At 43.9% G+C, this 18,114-nt stretch overlaps 1 protein-coding gene across 1 annotated transcript in view; it reads left to right on the top strand.

The window, feature by feature from the left end:
• Positions 1–8,661: 8,661 nt before the first annotated feature.
• FSTL4 (follistatin like 4) overlaps positions 8,662–18,114 on the top strand; it is a 210,344-nt gene continuing 200,891 nt past the window's right edge. The window contains exon 1 of the mRNA XM_062502164.1: positions 8,662–9,173. Within this exon, the coding sequence (XP_062358148.1) occupies positions 9,000–9,173 (174 nt within the window). The 5' untranslated portion in view covers positions 8,662–8,999. The remainder of the gene's footprint in view (positions 9,174–18,114) is intronic.

Raw genomic sequence — 18,114 nt, 5'->3', positions numbered from 1 at the left:
AAGTTGACATAAAAAGTCAGAGAAGTACAGTTGGCAGGGGTAATTTTATGCACTGTCAAAGTGAAAAGGCTTTGCTAAATGTACATTGGCAAAGATACACACTGTCATCTTAATGAGTAATTAAAAGATGGACTTCTAATAATTGAATCATGACTCTTGTCACATTTGTATTTGTTCAATATCTCTAGTTTTGATTGAATCTTGTTTTGAGTTCTGAACTTAATCAGGTCTGATTTAGGCTCTTGGTTCAAATTACTCGAAGTGATGAACATGAATCTTGTTGTCCTATTACCTCCTCAGCTTCTTGTTTCCAATGAATACTTCTCTCACTGAAGTACACAAGGCTGGGACTGGCACAAGTCTCTCCTTCTTCACAGTCCTCAAATTTGCCCACATCATATTAATCTATTGTCTCTTGCAGCTTCAATTCCTCTAAACTTTCAGAGTTTTCTGGTTCTAATATATATATTTTTAAACAGAAGGAATGGGATGGTATTTTAAATCTCATTACAGTGAACAGGTTATCCTGTGTTTCCATGAAAAAAAGCTTATTTCTCCCCTTTTTCTCCCTGAGAATTTCTAGGTGCTCAAGTCTGTCTTTAAAACCATCCATTTTTCTCTTCTTTTTAACTACAATAATTTTTTTTTGGGTCTCTTCAATTCCCAGTTCAAAAGAAAGCAACAATTATTTTGCTTCAAACTCATCCAGACCTGATGATGAGGAATTTTCCACTTTTTCATTGCCAACCTGCTCAGTTTATTTCTCCAGTTCTCTAAGCAAGCTGTTTGCTTTACTCAGCTTCACAAAGGTGGGTGAACCAGAGCAGGGAGACTGCCGACTCCCTCCTGGTAAAACTTCCACAGCATCCATTCAAAAAACACCTCTTGGGATGCAGACACACTTCCACAGGGCTTTTAAAGGTCTCAGGAGAGACTGCAAGTGTTTGAAGAAGTGAGGTATCTGGCTGGAGCTGAGGGTGTTTAGAAGGGTGCCTCCATCTGTTTTTTATGATCAAGATTTTCAAAAGGTTGGAAACATCAAAAGATTTTGAACCAGAATACTGAAGAAATGCACAGGATGCAAATGTGCAAGAAAAGGCACTAAAAACGTTTGTAGGTACCTACTTCTGTCAGTGGTGGTAAAGGGACATCTGGCTTGGGAACATGGACACCCTCAGCACCTGAGAGCTGATGGAAGACCAGACTTTACATGGGCCAAGTTTTCCAACACACTATGCAGGGCAAATATACTCCTTATTTAGCTATTGGGGTGCTCAGGGTGCTTATTTAGAGGTTCATGAACAGGTGGGAAAGCAGCAGCAGCACTTCTGGTGCAGGAGGAGGGGTGAGCCCCAAGAGTTCCATGGAGGGACTCCATAGCCCCTCACTGGGGGTACACAGCTCATGGCATGGGGACGTCGTGGCAAGCTCATGGCACTGCCCACACCACATTCTCCCACCTATCCTGACTGCCAGGGTCTTGAAGAAACACAGCAGCCCCAGCCTGTGCATTAAAAACTGCACCAGATTATGTAAAAGGAGCAAAATGTTCCTCCTGCTACAAAAGTGAGGTGTCAAATACCACCCAGACAAGCTGTTGGTGGGGAAGAAACTCCACATCCTCCAGCATGTGTGGATATAAACAAGGGTGTGCAGATACTTCAAATGTCTACTAATGCATCTTGTATTTATGTCCAACTTGAAGAGATATAGGGAGATTAGTAAATACTTCAAACTGACACCACAGACATATTTTCATAGAATAAATGATGCTGGTAAGTGGAGAGACTTTTCTTCCTTTCCTTCAGGAAATGGGGAAGAGTTGTCTCCAGTGATGTTATTTCCATTCTTTTTTTTCTATCAGGAAAGAGAAAGACATCTCACTGAAGATATGACATTTGTTGCTGCTTAGATTTCAGTGTTATTTTTTTAAACCCTCAGATCTCTTAAACCTGTAGGGCACCTATGAAATACACACTCATTTCTTCCAGGACACTCTGCAAAGACCTCTGTTATGTTGCATGGGCACAATTCAAGGTGGATACTCCTTTTTTAAAATTACATTTGTGATTTGTTTTTAAATTCCAAAGCTTAAATCTGCAATTTCAGATCTTCCTAAAGAAGGAAACCACAAAATAACAAATCCCTATGAGCCTTTATGCGTGGTTTGGGAGAACAAGCTCCATTTACTTGCAACCACTGAAAATATTTTAGTGGTATTGGATTTAACAGGCCAGAAACAAAGGTTCTGGAAAACCAAACAGTCTGATTACTTGGTATTTCCTGCAAAGAAAAAAGAAAATAAAAAATAAAATCCCCAAAATTTTGTAATGAAAGAGCCTCTTCTGCAACCTCATGCTGAATTTTGTGGAATTATTTTTTACTAAGCACCTTTTCTCCTGGACTCAGACCCAGTTTCCCGGCGTAGCCCATGTCCCTTAAACTATCAGAACTTGGGGGTCCTGTCCTTTTCATGCTGAAGCCAATAGCAAATCCAACATAATTCTGCAGGGTCCAGCTGTAAGATTCTTTACAGGAAGAAGCAAAATTTGACATGTTTTTTTTCAGGTCTTTTAGACTGCTCCTCTCCTGTTGCTAATGCTGAGTGTTTCATCGCCTTTGCCTAAACCTCCTTGCAGCCTTCAGAAGAAATACCCCACGTACTCTGGTTCTGTGTTCCTGCCCATGCAAACACCCTTGATTAAAACTAGATAAGAGATTATTATGTTGATTTTTTTTTTTTTTTTTTTTGAAACGAGATGAAGAGGAAGAGGAGAGTGAATTAGTATTAGTATTTGCCTCGCTTTATAAGCATGGTTATGTGGGAATAGAAGGCACACCTCCAGAACAGCCCAACGCCGTGCAATGCCTGCTGCGGCGGATCACGGCGTCCCACCGCAGACAATCCGGTGTCCCACCACGTCTCCCCCGTTTGACGGCCACATGGCGAGGGGCCGGCGGTCCCGTGTCGCCCAGCTCCGGGCAGCCGGGAGCGCATTACCCCACAGCAGCTCTCCCGAGCACTCGGCTGCCGGGGGGGGCGGTCAGAACGAGGGGCTCAGCAGCCGCACCCCGAGGTACCACCGGCTCCACGAGGATCTCCCCGTGTTCCCGACCCCCCGACGGCCCCGCGGTTCTGGCACCGCGCCGGGATGCTCCGACACGGTGCCCGTTCCCCCGCCCCGCGGTGCCCCCGGGGGCGGTCCCGCCGCCCGCACAGGTGCCGGGATTGGGCGTGATATTCAAATGCAGCGCTGACGTCAGGCGGCTCCGGCCCGGAGAGCAGAAATAGGGCCGACCCGCACCGCATCCGCACCGGGCCCCGCCGGACTGGGCTCGCTGCCCCGGCTGCTCTCCAGGTGAGTGCCGCCGGCAGCGCCCCGCGCGGTTCCGCTGCTCCCCGCTCTGCCCCGCGCGGTGCCGCGTCCCCGTCCCCGCCCGCTCGCGGCACCGCGTCCCTTCTCTCCGCTGTCCGCTCCGCGGACGCGCCGGTGGCTGGGCAGTCTCCCGGTGCCGCCGCCGCGTCTCGCCGAGTGCTCGCTCCGCGCCCGCGGGCCGGGCGAGGTTACAGGCGTGTGCCGGTCACGAGGCCGGGAGGCGGCGGGACGGGACGGGGTGGGATGGGACGGGACGGGACGGGACGGGCCGGCAGTGGGGAACCTCGTCCTCCTTACCTCGCGTGTTGCACCGTGGATATGCCGCCCGAGCGGTGGGATGGGGTGGGCGTGGCTGACGTACCTGGGGCGCGGGGGCCGCGGTGCCGCAGTGCTCGCCCTGCGGGGGCCGCCGTCGGTGGGCGCGGGTCCCGCCGCGGTCGCGCGTGGGGCCGGCGGTTCCCGACTTGGCCGCTGGGTGGCGCCATGCGCCGGGCCGCGCAGCGCCCGTCGGGGCCGGGGCTGAGGTGGTATCCTGGACCAGTTCATCCAGTGCCTGGGAACGCTGGGAATGCTGGTGGTATCCTGGACCAGTTCATCCCGTGCCCGGGAACGCTGGGAATGCTGGTGGTGTCCTGGACCAGTTCATCCCGTGCCCGGGAACGCTGGGAATGCTGGTGGTGTCCTGGACCAGTTCATCCAGTGCCCGGGAACACTGGGAATGCTGGTGGTATCCTGGACCAGTTCATCCCGTGCCCGGGAACGCTGGGAATGCTGGTGGTGTCCTGGACCAGTTCATCCCGTGCCCGGGAACGCTGGGAATGCTGGTGGTGTCCTGGACCAGTTCATCCCGTGCCCGGGAACGCTGGGAATGCTGGTGGTGTCCTGGACCAGTTCATCCCGTGCTCGGGAACGCTGGGAATGCTGGTGGTGTCCTGGACCAGTTCATCCCGTGCCCGGGAACGCTGGGAATGCTGGTGGTGTCCTGGACCAGTTCATCCCGTGCCCGGGAACGCTGGGAATGCTGGTGGTGTCCTGGACCAGTTCATCCCGTGCCCGGGAACGCTGGGAATGCTGGTGGTGTCCTGGACCAGTTCATCCCGTGCCCGGGAACGCTGGGAATGCTGGTGGTGTCCTGGACCAGTTCATCCCGTGCCCGGGAACGCTGGGAATGCTGGTGGTGTCCTGGACCAGTTCATCCCGTGCCCGGGAACGCTGGGAATGCTGGTGGTGTCCTGGACCAGTTCATCCCGTGCCCGGGAACGCTGGGAATGCTGGTGGTGTCCTGGACCAGTTCATCCCGTGCCCGGGAACGCTGGGAATGCTGGTGGTGTCCTGGACCAGTTCATCCCGTGCCCGGGAATGCTGGTGGTGTCCTGGACCAGTTCATCCCGTGCCCGGGAACGCTGGGAATGCTGGTGGTGTCCTGGACCAGCTCACCCGGTGCCCGGGAATACTGGTGGTGTCCGGGACCAGCTCACCCGGTGCCCGGGAATACTGGTGGTGTCCTGGACCAGCTCACCCGGTGCCCGGGAATACTGGTGGTGTCCTGGACCAGCTCACCCGGTGCCCGGGAATACTGGTGGTGTCCTGGACCAGCTCACCCGGTGCCTGGGAATACTGGTGGTGTCCTGGGCCTGCTCACCCGGTGCCCGGGAATGCTGGGGATACTGGTGGTGTCCTGGGCCTGCTCACCCAGTGCCCGGGAATGCTGGGGATACTGGTGGTGTCCTGGACCAGCTCACCCAGTGCCTGGGAACACTGGGAATATTTGGCTGCCCGGCGGTGCTCGCTGCCCAGCGGAGGGTCACAGAAGGGATGGCATGGGACTTCTCTAAGTCTTACCTCGGAGCAAAGGCGTTTTGAAACGTGTGGTGGGGGCAGCTTTGGAAACTGAATATCTCTGCGAGGTTTGGGAGTTCATTGGTAGTCCTGCATGCTTGTTGGATTGATGCTTCCCAGATTTATTCTGGAGTTTTGAAGTGTCTTAGAGAATGTCAATGAAATGAAACTTAGTAAGTGAAATTTAATCAAATGAAATATTTTTAAGTAGCTTTTGCTCAAATGAAAAGTCCCGTTTATACTTAAACATCAAAGCTGGTTCCAATGAGTTCTTAATGCACTCAAACTTTAAGTATTTAACTGCAGACAGCTGACCCAAATAATTATTCAGTTTCATTAAATCTTTCCAAAACAATGGGCTTTTCTACTTAATTTTGTATCTCAGTTTTGTAGCACTTAACAAGAAATTATGGCTGTCAAAATTATTTTTCCAGCAATAGGAATTCTGTTAAGACCAGGCTGGATCAATTGGGAAGGTTGATGGCAGGAACTAAGGACAAGATTCTTGTCTGGTTTTAATAGCAATGGTTTGAATAGAGGTAATAGTTATGTCCAAATGCTTTCTTTTTGCTATAACAACAGTCAGAACTTCAGGTTATTAAGTTCTGCCTCTTTCTGAGTGAAGATTGTTGGAAATTGTTGAAAGCTATTGCAAACCAGTAATTTCTCAAATAAGATACAATTTAAGTAGCCCTGAAACAAAACCAATAAGTGCTTTTGGTAAATTTTTTAATTGCCTTACAGTTAACATAATTGAATTCTTAAAGCTTTTGTGTTGTGGAGGAAAAGTTGTGGGATTACTGCAGGATCTGTTTTTTGCATGCCACAGAAATGCTTTAGACTGTTTGTGCTGTTCTCCACTCAGATGGCCAAGATGCTTAATTCCTTTTGTTTTTCAAGGTGACCTTTTTTGCTTGAGTAGCTCCCAAACCTGTACCCTAAAACCTGTGCTTGTCTCTGGCTTGCATCTGCTTGCTGTTCTTCCACTGGAGACATGGCACTCATTTGCTTTAAATTCGAGGCTGTCCCTGTGTATTGGTGCCTGCCCAGACCCATCTGGCCTTGGGATAGGTGTTTTGCTGTCACCATGGTGTTTGAGCTGCTTCAGATAACAGTGCATAGCCTGGTGCTGCTGTACTTGTGGAGTGGCTCTTGCTAGAGCAGTGCCAGCTGCAAGGGAAGCTGGAAGGCTGTTCTTGCTCAGAGGAGGAAACCACAACCTTCAGGTAAACTTTTTGGCTTTGCATTGTGTATTCTTTACTACAAGGGCCAATATTTATTCTTTCTTTTGAGTACAACTGCTTGTTTTATGTGGACATTTCCATATGCAGACTTTGATTTCTCTGGACAGCGATGTCCACACATGCTCAAGTCCAGCAAATCTGTCCCTCAAGTGAGGAAAGGAAATGGATAGTAAATCTTGCCTGAGCTTATAGTGGTGGTCTGGATCTATTAAATCAATTTGGGATTTTCTGTTGACTTCAGGGAACTTTCAACCTGCAATCTGGTAGCTGTATTGTGTGGTGTAGCTGGAGACTGGGTTCTGTAAGGAGCCTTCCCTTTAGCTCAGGCCAGTGCAGTACTGAGCTGTGGTTTAGGTTGCCAAGTGACATGAAAATGCTGTGTGACCCCAGAGTAAGTTCTCAGTTGATATTTATGGTACATATTTGTTGTTTGGTTGAGGCTGTTAAGATATATAATGTGTATTAATGTGTCCTCCTCTTACTGTGACTGAGAGCAATTAGTGTGCTGTCAGCATGCAATAAAAATAAACGATTTCTAAATTGACTAAAGATGTTCTAGAAATTCTATTTATAAAGCAGCTGGAGTTTCTGTCAGGTAGAGTCTGCCCTTTCAGTTTCATCAGTGTTACAGATCCTAATCCAAATACCTTCATGCTTTCTGTCAGTTGTTTACTAAATATACATCAAACTAGTGATTTCCCTGTTTTGCTCCAGGATTGTAATTTCAAGCAGGATATGATTCAGAGGTCTCTAGAACTGTGAAGTTATTTGCTGTGATGGCATCAAATGAACACACTAAATACCTTTCTAAAAAAAAAAAAAAAAAAACAAAAACAAAACAAAGGCAACCAAAACTCCCATGAGAAACAATGTTGCTGTGCAAGAGCAATAATAAAGTAGCAATGTACTTGTCTCCTTTTGAAATACTTACTTTGGTTTATTAACCATTTATTTGTAGCCCCAGTAGCATTGCATCTGAGGCTCATAATTGGAATTGAGAGAGCCTAATAAATTTTGATTTCATCCTGAATGCTCTCCAGTCAGTGTGTTTACAATAGTGCCAAGAAAAGTCATTGCCTGAGCTCTGTGGGTGCTGTATGCTGTGCTCAATCTAGTGATGGGGTGTCTTTGGGCAAACAAAATACCTGAAACTGTCACTGGTGGTGTAAATGGTAGTGGCTCCAAAGTTAGGAGTGATGCACCAAGGCGTGCGTATATCCTATGGCAAATGCATGGCATGAAAACACTGTAAAAGGAGTCTTGTCAAGACAAGATACGTCATGGTGAGTTAATTCAGCTTGGCTGAATTTTGCCATTAGCAGGTAACCCTCCTTGTTGATGTGTATGGCTCAAGCCAGGCAGGCAGCAGCCTGTGCCTCATCCTTAGAAATGCCATCATTTCATTAAGGGTCATTATGCTTCATTAACAGGTCCATTTTAGCCTTTGTCAGTCATCTCAGAAATGGTTCCAGGCCTGGATGTTCCTTTGGTAGTTTAATTGTAGAAAGTAATGACACAATCTTGTAAGTCCAGAGGAAGCATACATAACTCCTGGTTTAGCTTCAGGACAACAGAGCAGGGATGTAATGTGTGAAACACAGGAGCTCCATCTGACACCACTTTGAGTACCTGTGTTAGTGTTCTTTCCAAATTCATTAGAAACCTACACAAGAGAAGAACCACTGCTCAAAGTGTATACAGATGTGATGGAAATACCTCCAGTTCCCCACAGATGGTGTAGGGCTGTGGTAGGCTTTTGCCAGGGAAATGGTGCTGCTCTTGAGTGGAGTGAGTGTGGGAGGGATTGAAAATATCTCTGCTTGGGACGGAGGAATATGAGTGCAGAGATCACAGCCCTAGGTAGGGCTCACCTCTGTCATGGTTGGAAAAACATGTCAGCCTTCTTCAGCACAGGATTTGTTTTGTGTCTTTCACGTTTGGGTGTGTTTGGTGACCATCCTCATCAGGAGGACAAATGCCTGTCCCTATATGCTGGTATCAGCTCTCAGCCACCCTACACACCTGATAGTAGCCAAGGGGCAGTGGCTGTATCTGCTCAAGGCAATGTCCCCCTCTGAGTCAGAGGGGAGTAATGTTATTATTTTCTGTCACATTGCTGTGAGACTCTAGTGGTCAGAGAAGCAAAGGCGTGTGGCATTTTCCTGAAAATCTGCTGAGGGTACAGGTGTGAGTCCCTACTGTGAGTGACCCTATGCTGCTGGGGGTTCTGGAGAAGGGATAAAATTCACCCTTTGACTTCTGCAATACCATAAGACCATGTTTTGATGTGGTTTGGTTTTGGCCACAGTAGTTACAGAAATCCTGGAACTCTGGTTGTACAGGTGCTGTGTGGCAACAGGCTGGGAACAGCATGTCCCACGGAAGGAAGTTTTGGGGTAAAGCTACTACAATATGGGATTTAATTGCCAATACACTAGAGACTGTAAGAGCTCTGTAGACACTGGATGGACACTGTCAGCTGAAGCTTCTGTGTTACTGAACCTGAGCTGGGTTTTAAGATGAGTGTTCTATAACTATTATGTTGTTTTTTGTTGTTTTTTTTTTTTTTAACAGACTTGAAATGATGACATCAAGGAGCTTTTGGTGTTTTCTTGTATTGCTGGGGGTTTTCCCGCTGGTCACCACAAGGGAATGGATGGATGTGGACCAGAGCAGAAGCCTGTATTCGGATGTGGGGAGGTTGCATCAAGAGGTATTGTACACCAGCTGCTGCTGCAGCTACAGCTCTTGGGTTTCTGTTCTTGGGCTATGTTCAGGCTCTTCATACTGCAAACTGAAAATAAGTGTGGGCTTATCCATGTATGTTTATATTAAACAACTCCCTAGGTCAGTGAAAATAGTGAAACAGAAACTTACATATATTGATATGCTGATATCATCTGGAAGTGAAATTGTGCATCTGGCTGTTGTGAGGATACTGTCTTTGCCCCAAAGACTTTACAGTGTGCTGTGTCCTGGGGCTGCTGACACTAGTGAAACTAAATTTAACAAGCAAACTGTCCTGGCTCTATAGTTGGGTCAGTGGACATTTAAGTGAAACCTATAAAAAATTCTTTTGAAGGAAAACTAAGCCATAGGTGGCTCTGAGAGAGTGACCAAAATTACTGCCCAGAATGTTTCCCTCCAGACTTACTGATATGACACCTTTCAGAAGCACAGAGGAATAGAAAAGGGAGCAGGGAGCAGTGACTACAGTGATCTCCTTCCACACCAGTGTCCATCTTGATATGGCACTGGGACAGGACAGCAGTGCCTCCTCAGTGCTCAGTCCTGGGCTCTGGGAGTGGAGAAGCAGCTGAGCCTGTTTCCTGTGCTGAAGATGAGTGTTGGCTGCTGTCACAGGGTTGTGGATGGAGCAGTCCCTGTCCCAGCATTGCTGGAGCAGGCTGTCCCAGCAGGATGCTGGATTTCTGAACCAGAGCTCAGGACTGCTTGTGGCACAGATGTAGACTCAGGTTTTCACAACTCTGAGGCTGAGACCTGTGAATAAAGACACAAAATATTAGAACTGTGACTTTGTTGAGCTGTAAATGATGAATGAATGCTGAAACAATTTATTTAATTAGTTCCTGTATGTTCACTAAATGGTTGCTCAAACGTGTGAAAGTGGGAGATGGTGCAGGAGGACAGGGAAAAGGACACTTGGCTATTTTTTAGCTGCTATTGCCTTGAACACTTCTGTGCTGGCAGACACATCAGTCAGTGCCAGGCTAATGATAAGCCCTTGATGGATTCATGTTGCAATTGTATCTGTTTAAGCCTTGGGATTTGGTTGTAGCTGGAGGATCCCATTTCTCCCAGTTGCATTCTGTCTACAAATACCCAGTAATCTGCATTATATTTAAGCCAATTAACAAAAGTGTTTTTTGCTGCTTAGCAGGGCTTAAAAGTAATTTCAATGGTGTTGTATGTTCCACAGCTGAGATCTGTTTCAGGTGTACTTTGTCCTTGAGGTATCCAACATCTTTTCTGTAAAAGTGAAGAAAAACAGCTCCCTTCTGCACTTCCACTGTTACTTTGCTGCTGTGTAGCCTCAGGTAGTACACACTGGTACTTTGTTAAACTTGTTCTTTCAGAATCTCTGATCAATTTTGCTTTTTTTATTAAAAATTATTAAATGTTCTGCATTCTTATGCAGTTAAAAAAATCTCATTCTTCATTAATGCACATTAGTTTTAATTTTAAGAATGTTGCTCTGAGGAATTAGTCTTTTCTCAATTTACTTTAGCATAAATCACAGAATTATTATGTTACTTGAAAGACACTAATTCATTTGATCTTTCTCTTAAGACCATAATGTTATCGTACCAAGAAAGGATCTCAGCTAAAAATGTATTTGCTCAGGTTTGCACAGAATTTAGCAAGTGACTATTAAAATTATGAATGTACAAAGAATGTAATTAAAATATATTCAATAAATGTAAGTTATAATTAGATTTCTGAAAAAATAGCTGTACAGAAAGCTTGTTTCCACAAGAAATCGTGTTTATAGTGTGGCACCAATCACCAAAATTAATCTGAAAGCTCTGAGCATAGCTTTTGGGTAGGCTAGTGAAACTGAGATAATCATCTTTTGAAAGTAAACAGCAGATACTTGCTCTTGCAGGAAATAGTTTATCTGTAATACCTTTCTAATAATATAAATTGCCTGAAGTCCTTTTATAGCATTATAAGGCTTTGTTCAATTTGGAGCTCCTTATCCATGAGAAGTTTGTTAGGTTCCAAATCTTATGGTTTGATTCAGTGCATATTAATGGATCTATGTATTAATCACAACTAGAAATGCTCTTAGCAAGTCACTAAAACTGCTTTAAAAATGAGTAAAATGTTAATTTATAGGTCGAGTAATTTTGAAGTGTGCTCTGATGGAAAATTCCTGTGAACCTCATCAAAGCAAATATGTGGGTGTGGGTCACTGACCTTCACTAATACTTGTTCTTATTTACATAGGAACGAGTTCACTGAATCAAAAGCATTGCTTAATTTGTGTTCAGATTGCTAAATCAATTTCTTCATGGTATGTGGTAGAATTATTGCAGTTGTGCTTTGAGTTTACTGAAGAAAATAAAGACTACAAGTTTTTCTGATCATAAATCAACCCTCTGATATAACAGTGGTGTGTTTTTTCTTGATGCATAGCCTTTTGCCCCTCAAGTTTATGGGGTGTTCCTGAGAAGAGGTTTGTTTTCTGGAATATTTTTAGTCCTGATAAAAATAGTTAATAACTCTGTATATGCAGTATGGAATTCTGGTTTCAATGAAAGAGCTAAAATAGAAAAACTTTTTTAAAAAAGACAACATTAGTGTTTGACCGGGAAGCTGCAACATTCCTGGTTTGTATTAATTTTGCTGACTACTACTGTGTTGTGTACAACTTCTTACAGGCTGGTTCCAGGGGTTGCTGGAAAGGTCTTGAAGCTTCTGGGAATTGAACATGAACTTGAGTGAAGCTTCTCAGGGTTGAACCATCATGGTACTAGATCTTATTCAGTGGCATATATGCCAAAATAACAGATATAACAATGCTTGGAGGTGTTGTTTATGGACAAGTTTTTGCCTCTGCCTTCAGCAAGTCTGATTGCATGTTCAAGCTGGATGTTCTAGGGGTGACTACAATTCATGGGCAGCTCTGTGCTGGTTCAGAAAGGCTTTGGGTGGTCCACCAGGTGATGTGATCTGGGGTCACCTCTTCCTTCTAGAAAGGAATTCTCAAAAAATGTAGCTTTCTGAGTCATTGCCAGTGGTAATGAAGAAACTTTCCAGTATGAATGGAAAAGAAACAATCAGTCTGGATCTGAAATAACCCTGGAGTTTGGGTTTGGAGGAGACCTTGGCCAAGAGGTTCTGATGGAAAGCCAGCAGTGCTAGTCTGCTCAGTCTCTACTAGGTAATCCACACTAGTAGCTTAGGCTGATTCTTTTTTTTTCAGCCTACTGGGGTGTTTTGCAAAGCATCCTATTAAATACTGAAATTTGACAGCCAGCTTCTCTCATTCCCTGCTTTCTCTGTGAGAGACTGATTTCCTGTGTGTGTGCTGAAGCCAAGCTGGTTTTGCCATGGTTCTTGGGGCAGACTTTGCATCTCCTTTTCTGAACCTAAAATAAGGAGAGCAGTGCTGCTTGTCTTCATTTGTCCTTCCAGGAGCAGAGCTTCTATAACACAAATCATCACAGAACTGTATTCTGGAAATTTAAATTAATGTGTTATGTTTTCTGGGGCACTGCTGGTGGGTAGGTTAAATAATATTGTCCTAGCCTGATAGTGTGAAAGTGCAGAATAATCCTGTGTTGTGGTACAGGGAGAGTTGTTTTGTGCTGCATTGTTAAGTACTTAGATGCCACCAAAGTCCTCAGCAGTGGCAGCAAAGGCTGGCAGGCATCCTGTGGTCTGCTCAAGGCTACAGAACAATGTGGTTTTCTAGAAATTCTGTGGTTTTCTAGAAATACTTAATTGCTTTAATTTTGCTTTCATGCTATACTTTTTTTTTGCCACCCATTTTCCTACTTAAGAAGTCTCAGGAGCCTGTGCACAGCTTCCCACATTCCTGTGGGGAGAAGAGCTCTGTCCCTGGGGAAGCTCCTCTGTACTGAGCTCACAGCTGATGCTCCACATGCTTATTTTTCAAGGTACCATAACCACCTTCTTGCTGGCATTTGGCAGGTATTGGCTCTGTTTGCTATCCATTGTTTTTGTTCATTCATTATTACTTGGAGAGCATAGATTTCCATCCCTGGAAGTGTTCAAGGCCAGGTTGGATGGGGCTCTGTGCAACCTGGTCTAGTGGAAGGTGTTTCTGCCCATGGCAGGGTGGTGGATTTAATGATCTTTAGGATCCCTTTGAATTCAAAGCATTCTGTGGTTCTATTATTTTATGGAACCTGAACTGCTTAAAATCTCCAACTATAAATATATGGCAAACAGCTGGACCAGACCACCCCTTCAGTGCCCTCCTGCACTGAAGAATAAAGCATAAATAAAGAATAAAGCATCTCTTTGGAGTCCATTCACAGCCTCAACTGTGCTTGTCTAAGAGTATCAATTATTGCTGAAATTTCTAGTTATATTCAGATTCTTAAATGTTGCATCACTTACTGCTGCATATAAAGACCACAGTAGTTTATTCTGGGCAGCAAGAGACTCGTAGGGATGATTTTGGGTTCCTTCTCCCAGTGAAGTCATGTTTCCTAATCTGACAGACTAGGAAAGGATTGTTTTCTAAAGCAAGGTAAAAATTGCAAAGCTTTTGATAAAAGCTTTTTGCTTCTAATTCAAGTAGAGACACAATTTCAGAGGACGAGCTTGTAATAAAATAGGCATAGTGTATAAATTTTTATACCATTGAAAAACTAATATCCTGGTATTTATTTTAACTGTTAGTAGTAGTAATGTATTGTCTACCATGGATGTTTTCTTCCTGCTTTTCAGTTGGGAGAAAGGAAGAAAATCAGATCTGAATTTAAATCTATACAGCCTGTTCCTGTTTCAAGCATTAATGAAAGTACAGGGAGACAGGACTTAAGTTTATTTTTGTATCACTTTGGTATGTAGTAATAATTCATTCCTTGTTACCTGCATTTATGTGGTATCTATAATAAGCAGTATTTGCTATTTGTAAAGCATCCTAAATCTTAACAGACATATTATCCCTGAGGAGATGAGAAGTTTTTGCTCTGAGTGCTGGCTACCAGAGCATCTGAAGCTCAAGGTGCTATGGAATGTTTTTTGATAATATTTATATTAGGCATATTGAGGTCCTTCCTCTGTGTCCCCAGCCTCCCCCTCTGTTTTTTTTCTGTGTACTCAGAAGGCTTAAATGCTCTATCTTATGAAATGTTCTTGTGCTTGAAGTACTAGAAAATAGGTACTGTACACTTGAATAACAGCAGAAAATTAAAAGAATTTTGGTTCATAAGTGGTTATGGCTCAATAGTGAGTGTCAGGGATTGTCAAGATGCATCTAAAGCACAATGTGCAGATGAAACCCACTTGCTTGCAGTCCCTTACAGAACAAAAATCCTCTTTCCTTTGTTTTTTTAAATTTCTGGTAGGATGCAGTGTGTGATACCTCATGGTGTTCCTGCCCTTCTGAGTTTCCTGGGGGCTGTCACCTTCCAGATAAGAAAACAGGCCCCTTGCTGCTGCATGGGGTGCACTGGATGTTAATGACCTTGAATTTTGGGCATTTGCTGTCCCTGGGGAGCAGAGGTATGTGGGCTCATGGTGTCTGGCTGTGTGGTGAGCTGTGGCGCACACTGACTGCAGGAATCAAATTTCAGTAAGTTTTTCTCATGTCACATTTGAGCAACTGTGAAAGATCATACTGAGATGGGGAAATGGTGGTATGATTCTGAGGAAGAGAATAAGACTAGAGTAAATCATGTTGCAAAAATAAAGGGAATCAAGGCAATCTTAACTTGGTTATGATGTGGCAGAAGGTTAAACTTTCTGATATTCTGTTTAGAAGCTACTCAACCTTAAAAGACTAAATATCTAGCAATTCTTTTTTTTTCTAAATGTGAAATATTCTCTCTTTGGAACAAAGGCTGTTGCATTAGTTTTCAAAGGAAGACAGTTCTACTTGAAGTACTTCTAACCACCAAGCAGGGGAATTTTCAGTTTTTTAAATTAGCAAGAGTACACCCACAAATTTGGGATTTCTAAAACCAGCTGTCCCCTGAGCTTCCCCATCACAATGTGGAAATTTATGGAATTATACCTGGGTTTCTCATCTGGAGTCCAGAAATAGTGAGTAAAATCAGAGATGCAACAATTATCTCAATTAGCTACTGTATAGATGAGCAGATGATACTGTGTGGTGTGAGATAGAGTTCCTCTGTGTTCATACCAGACAGTACAAATCTAAATTGCCAGTGTTTGTACCAATAGCAAGCTTTCTCCAAGCAGTAGCACATGGTCTATTTTTTTCTCATGCCTGATAAAAAAAGTGGTTTTTTTTCTGCCTGATTAGCATGTTTTTTTTAAAAAAATACTATGTATTTATGTCTGTAAACAGAAAATCTTGATTGTCAAACTAAGCTGTGTATTAGTCATAGACTGTCTTGATGCCCCAGTCCCCTTGCAGAGTGTCATGCCAGCCCTGAACTGCATGTTATTTAATGGAATGATTTGGGTTTGTGTCAAAACTCATCTAATTCTACCCCCCTACTATGGGCAGGGATGCCTTCCACTATCCCAGGTTGTTCTAGTCCCCTCCCAGCCAGGCCTTGAACACTTCTAGGCTTGGGGCAGCCACAGCTTCTCTGGGGAGCCTGTGCCAGGACCTCACTACCCTCACAGGGAGGAATTTATTCCTAGTATCTAATCTAAATTTATTGTTTGTGTGACCCCTCACTGGAGATGAGGAGAAGCCTCTTGAAGGGAGGAAAAAATCCATGACATGATAATCTATTAATAGGAACAGCCACTTCATTATTAATTTGCGAAATGAGTTAGATATTTAGAAAATGTACAGGAGTTAGGCTGATCTGGAGAGCAGGTCCCTGGAGACCTGGAGTGTGCAGAGGTAACATTTGATTTATTGTGAGACCCAGCATGAGCCCAGCTGCAGGGACTGGGTTTGATTTATCTGCTTGCGTTGCCGTGTGTCCCACAAAGGGTCTGGTAAGGCCAGCAATTTGGGGTTTTTTTGCTGCTGGTTGTGTTTTTTTTTTTTGTTTTGTTTTTGTTTGCTTGTTTTGTTTTAAAGTTTTGGGTTTTTGTTTTGCAAAGTAGCCTGTATTAAATTTTGGTTATAAAAAGGGGTACCTTTTGACTAAATCTAAATCGGTATTAAAGGGCAAGCGACTGAAACCATTGCAAGGTTATCCAGTGGATTATTGTGCTTGAGGGCAGTTGGTATCTCTCTATCTGCTTTGGTGATCCATGCTCAGCATCATGCCCCCCTGGGCTCAGTGGCCAGTAGCAAACAGGGATGGGAAATGCACAGCCAGCCATGTCAAAATCTCTAAATACTGAATTCACCCCGGGAGAAGTGTTCAAGGCCAGGTTGAATGGAACTAGTGGAAGGTGTCCCTGCCTGTGGCAGGGGTTGGGAATGAGAAGAGTTTTATTGTTCTTCCTAACCCAAACCATTCTGTGATTCTATACAAAACAACCAAAAAGTGGTTTTGCTGCTTTCATCCACTGCTAATGACCACTGGTCAACCTGTTGGTGGCACGCTGGCTACCAAGCACCATTTTATGTTGTTTATTCCCTCTGTGCTGTTGTGTTTTAGCTCTGCACAATGAAGTTCCCAATGTTCAGTGTTTGTTCTGAATGAAATCTGATTTATCACTAGTGCTCTGCTCATCCATGGACCCTTGACTGATCATTAATCAGGAGATATATAAACTGGCTCTTATGCCTTGGCATTCCTTTTGTAAGAGCAGAAAAGGGCTTTGTGCAAACCAGTTGTTAAATCACATCAGGTTCACATGTGTTGGTACAACATGCTGCAGCTACAGGAGAGTGTCACAGCAGGTACTGAACTCTATTTGATTTTGATCTTCATCCCTCCTAATCCAGGTAGAAATATTTATCATACTTGGTGACACTGGGGTGCTTGGTCTTTCAGAGATGCAGTTTTTCTTTAGCTACATGTCTGCTTCAGGACTGCCTTTCACCAGACATAATACATTGATTTCTACATAGTGATTGGGCGCTTCAGATACAGTGTCATGCCTGATAAAAAAGAATTCTGTAGTTCTGTTTCATTCTGTACTCAATTGACTAACATTAAAAAGTAGAAAATAGATGCTAAAAGTGAACCTTGACAAATAAAAGTGTTGTATTGCACTAATGAAATGCTATTTAAAGTGGTACATGAAGATGCTTTTTACAAAGAATGGAAAATCCAAAACAGTTTTTTTCCCTTCAAAGCAGATGATTTATGCTCTGTTAAAATTAGATTTTTAGTTAAAGGAATTAGCGGTCATTAAAGGGTGACCATGAAATAAGTAATTTATAACCATCTGCTTTATGGCTTCTGCAGAAAAGTATTTCTCAGGCATTGCATTCAAGAAGTTTGTTATTTTTATCAAAATAGTTTGGGTCTTTGCTGGTAACTCTATTAAAACTGCTGAAACATCTGTGTGATTTTTTTTTTTTTTTTTTGACTTGAGATCAGTATCATCTTCAAGAGAAGTCTAACTGGAGCTGCTTCCTTTTTGTGCTGTACTTTAAGCCCTGCTGTGGCTGCCAGGTATTTTTCCATTTTTTGGTGTACCCTCCTGAAATCTTGAACATTCTCAGTGTCATTGGAGTTTCTCCAGGGAAGGAATGTTTTGAGGGACACACCAAGCACTGCTTTTTTCCCAAAAATGAGAAGTGGTGGCTTGCAGGCTGACCTTGTGTTCTCCCACTGCAGTTCTAACAAGCTTTTCCTCTGAACCTTGCATCTATTTTTTGGGATAGTTTATATTCATCAGAGCTAACAGTTGCAAGTGGAACAGAGTAAAAGAAGGGAAACTTTGAAGACCATCCTTTGTCTTTCATGATGTCTATGCAGACATGGAAATAACAAAAGGGCATTTTATAAAAGTGAGATGAGACTTGATATTTGTTTAATAGTCTTTATAGTCTATTTCCTTTTGATCAATATAATAGTTGTAATTAGTTTTAGTGTTTCTAAGCT

Source organism: Cinclus cinclus, chromosome 14 (genome assembly GCF_963662255.1).
Source record: "Cinclus cinclus chromosome 14, bCinCin1.1, whole genome shotgun sequence".
Classification (NCBI taxonomy): Eukaryota; Metazoa; Chordata; class Aves; order Passeriformes; family Cinclidae; genus Cinclus; species Cinclus cinclus.
The sequence above is the reverse complement of the archived record's forward strand: the minus strand, read 5'-3'. Positions and strand labels throughout refer to the sequence as shown.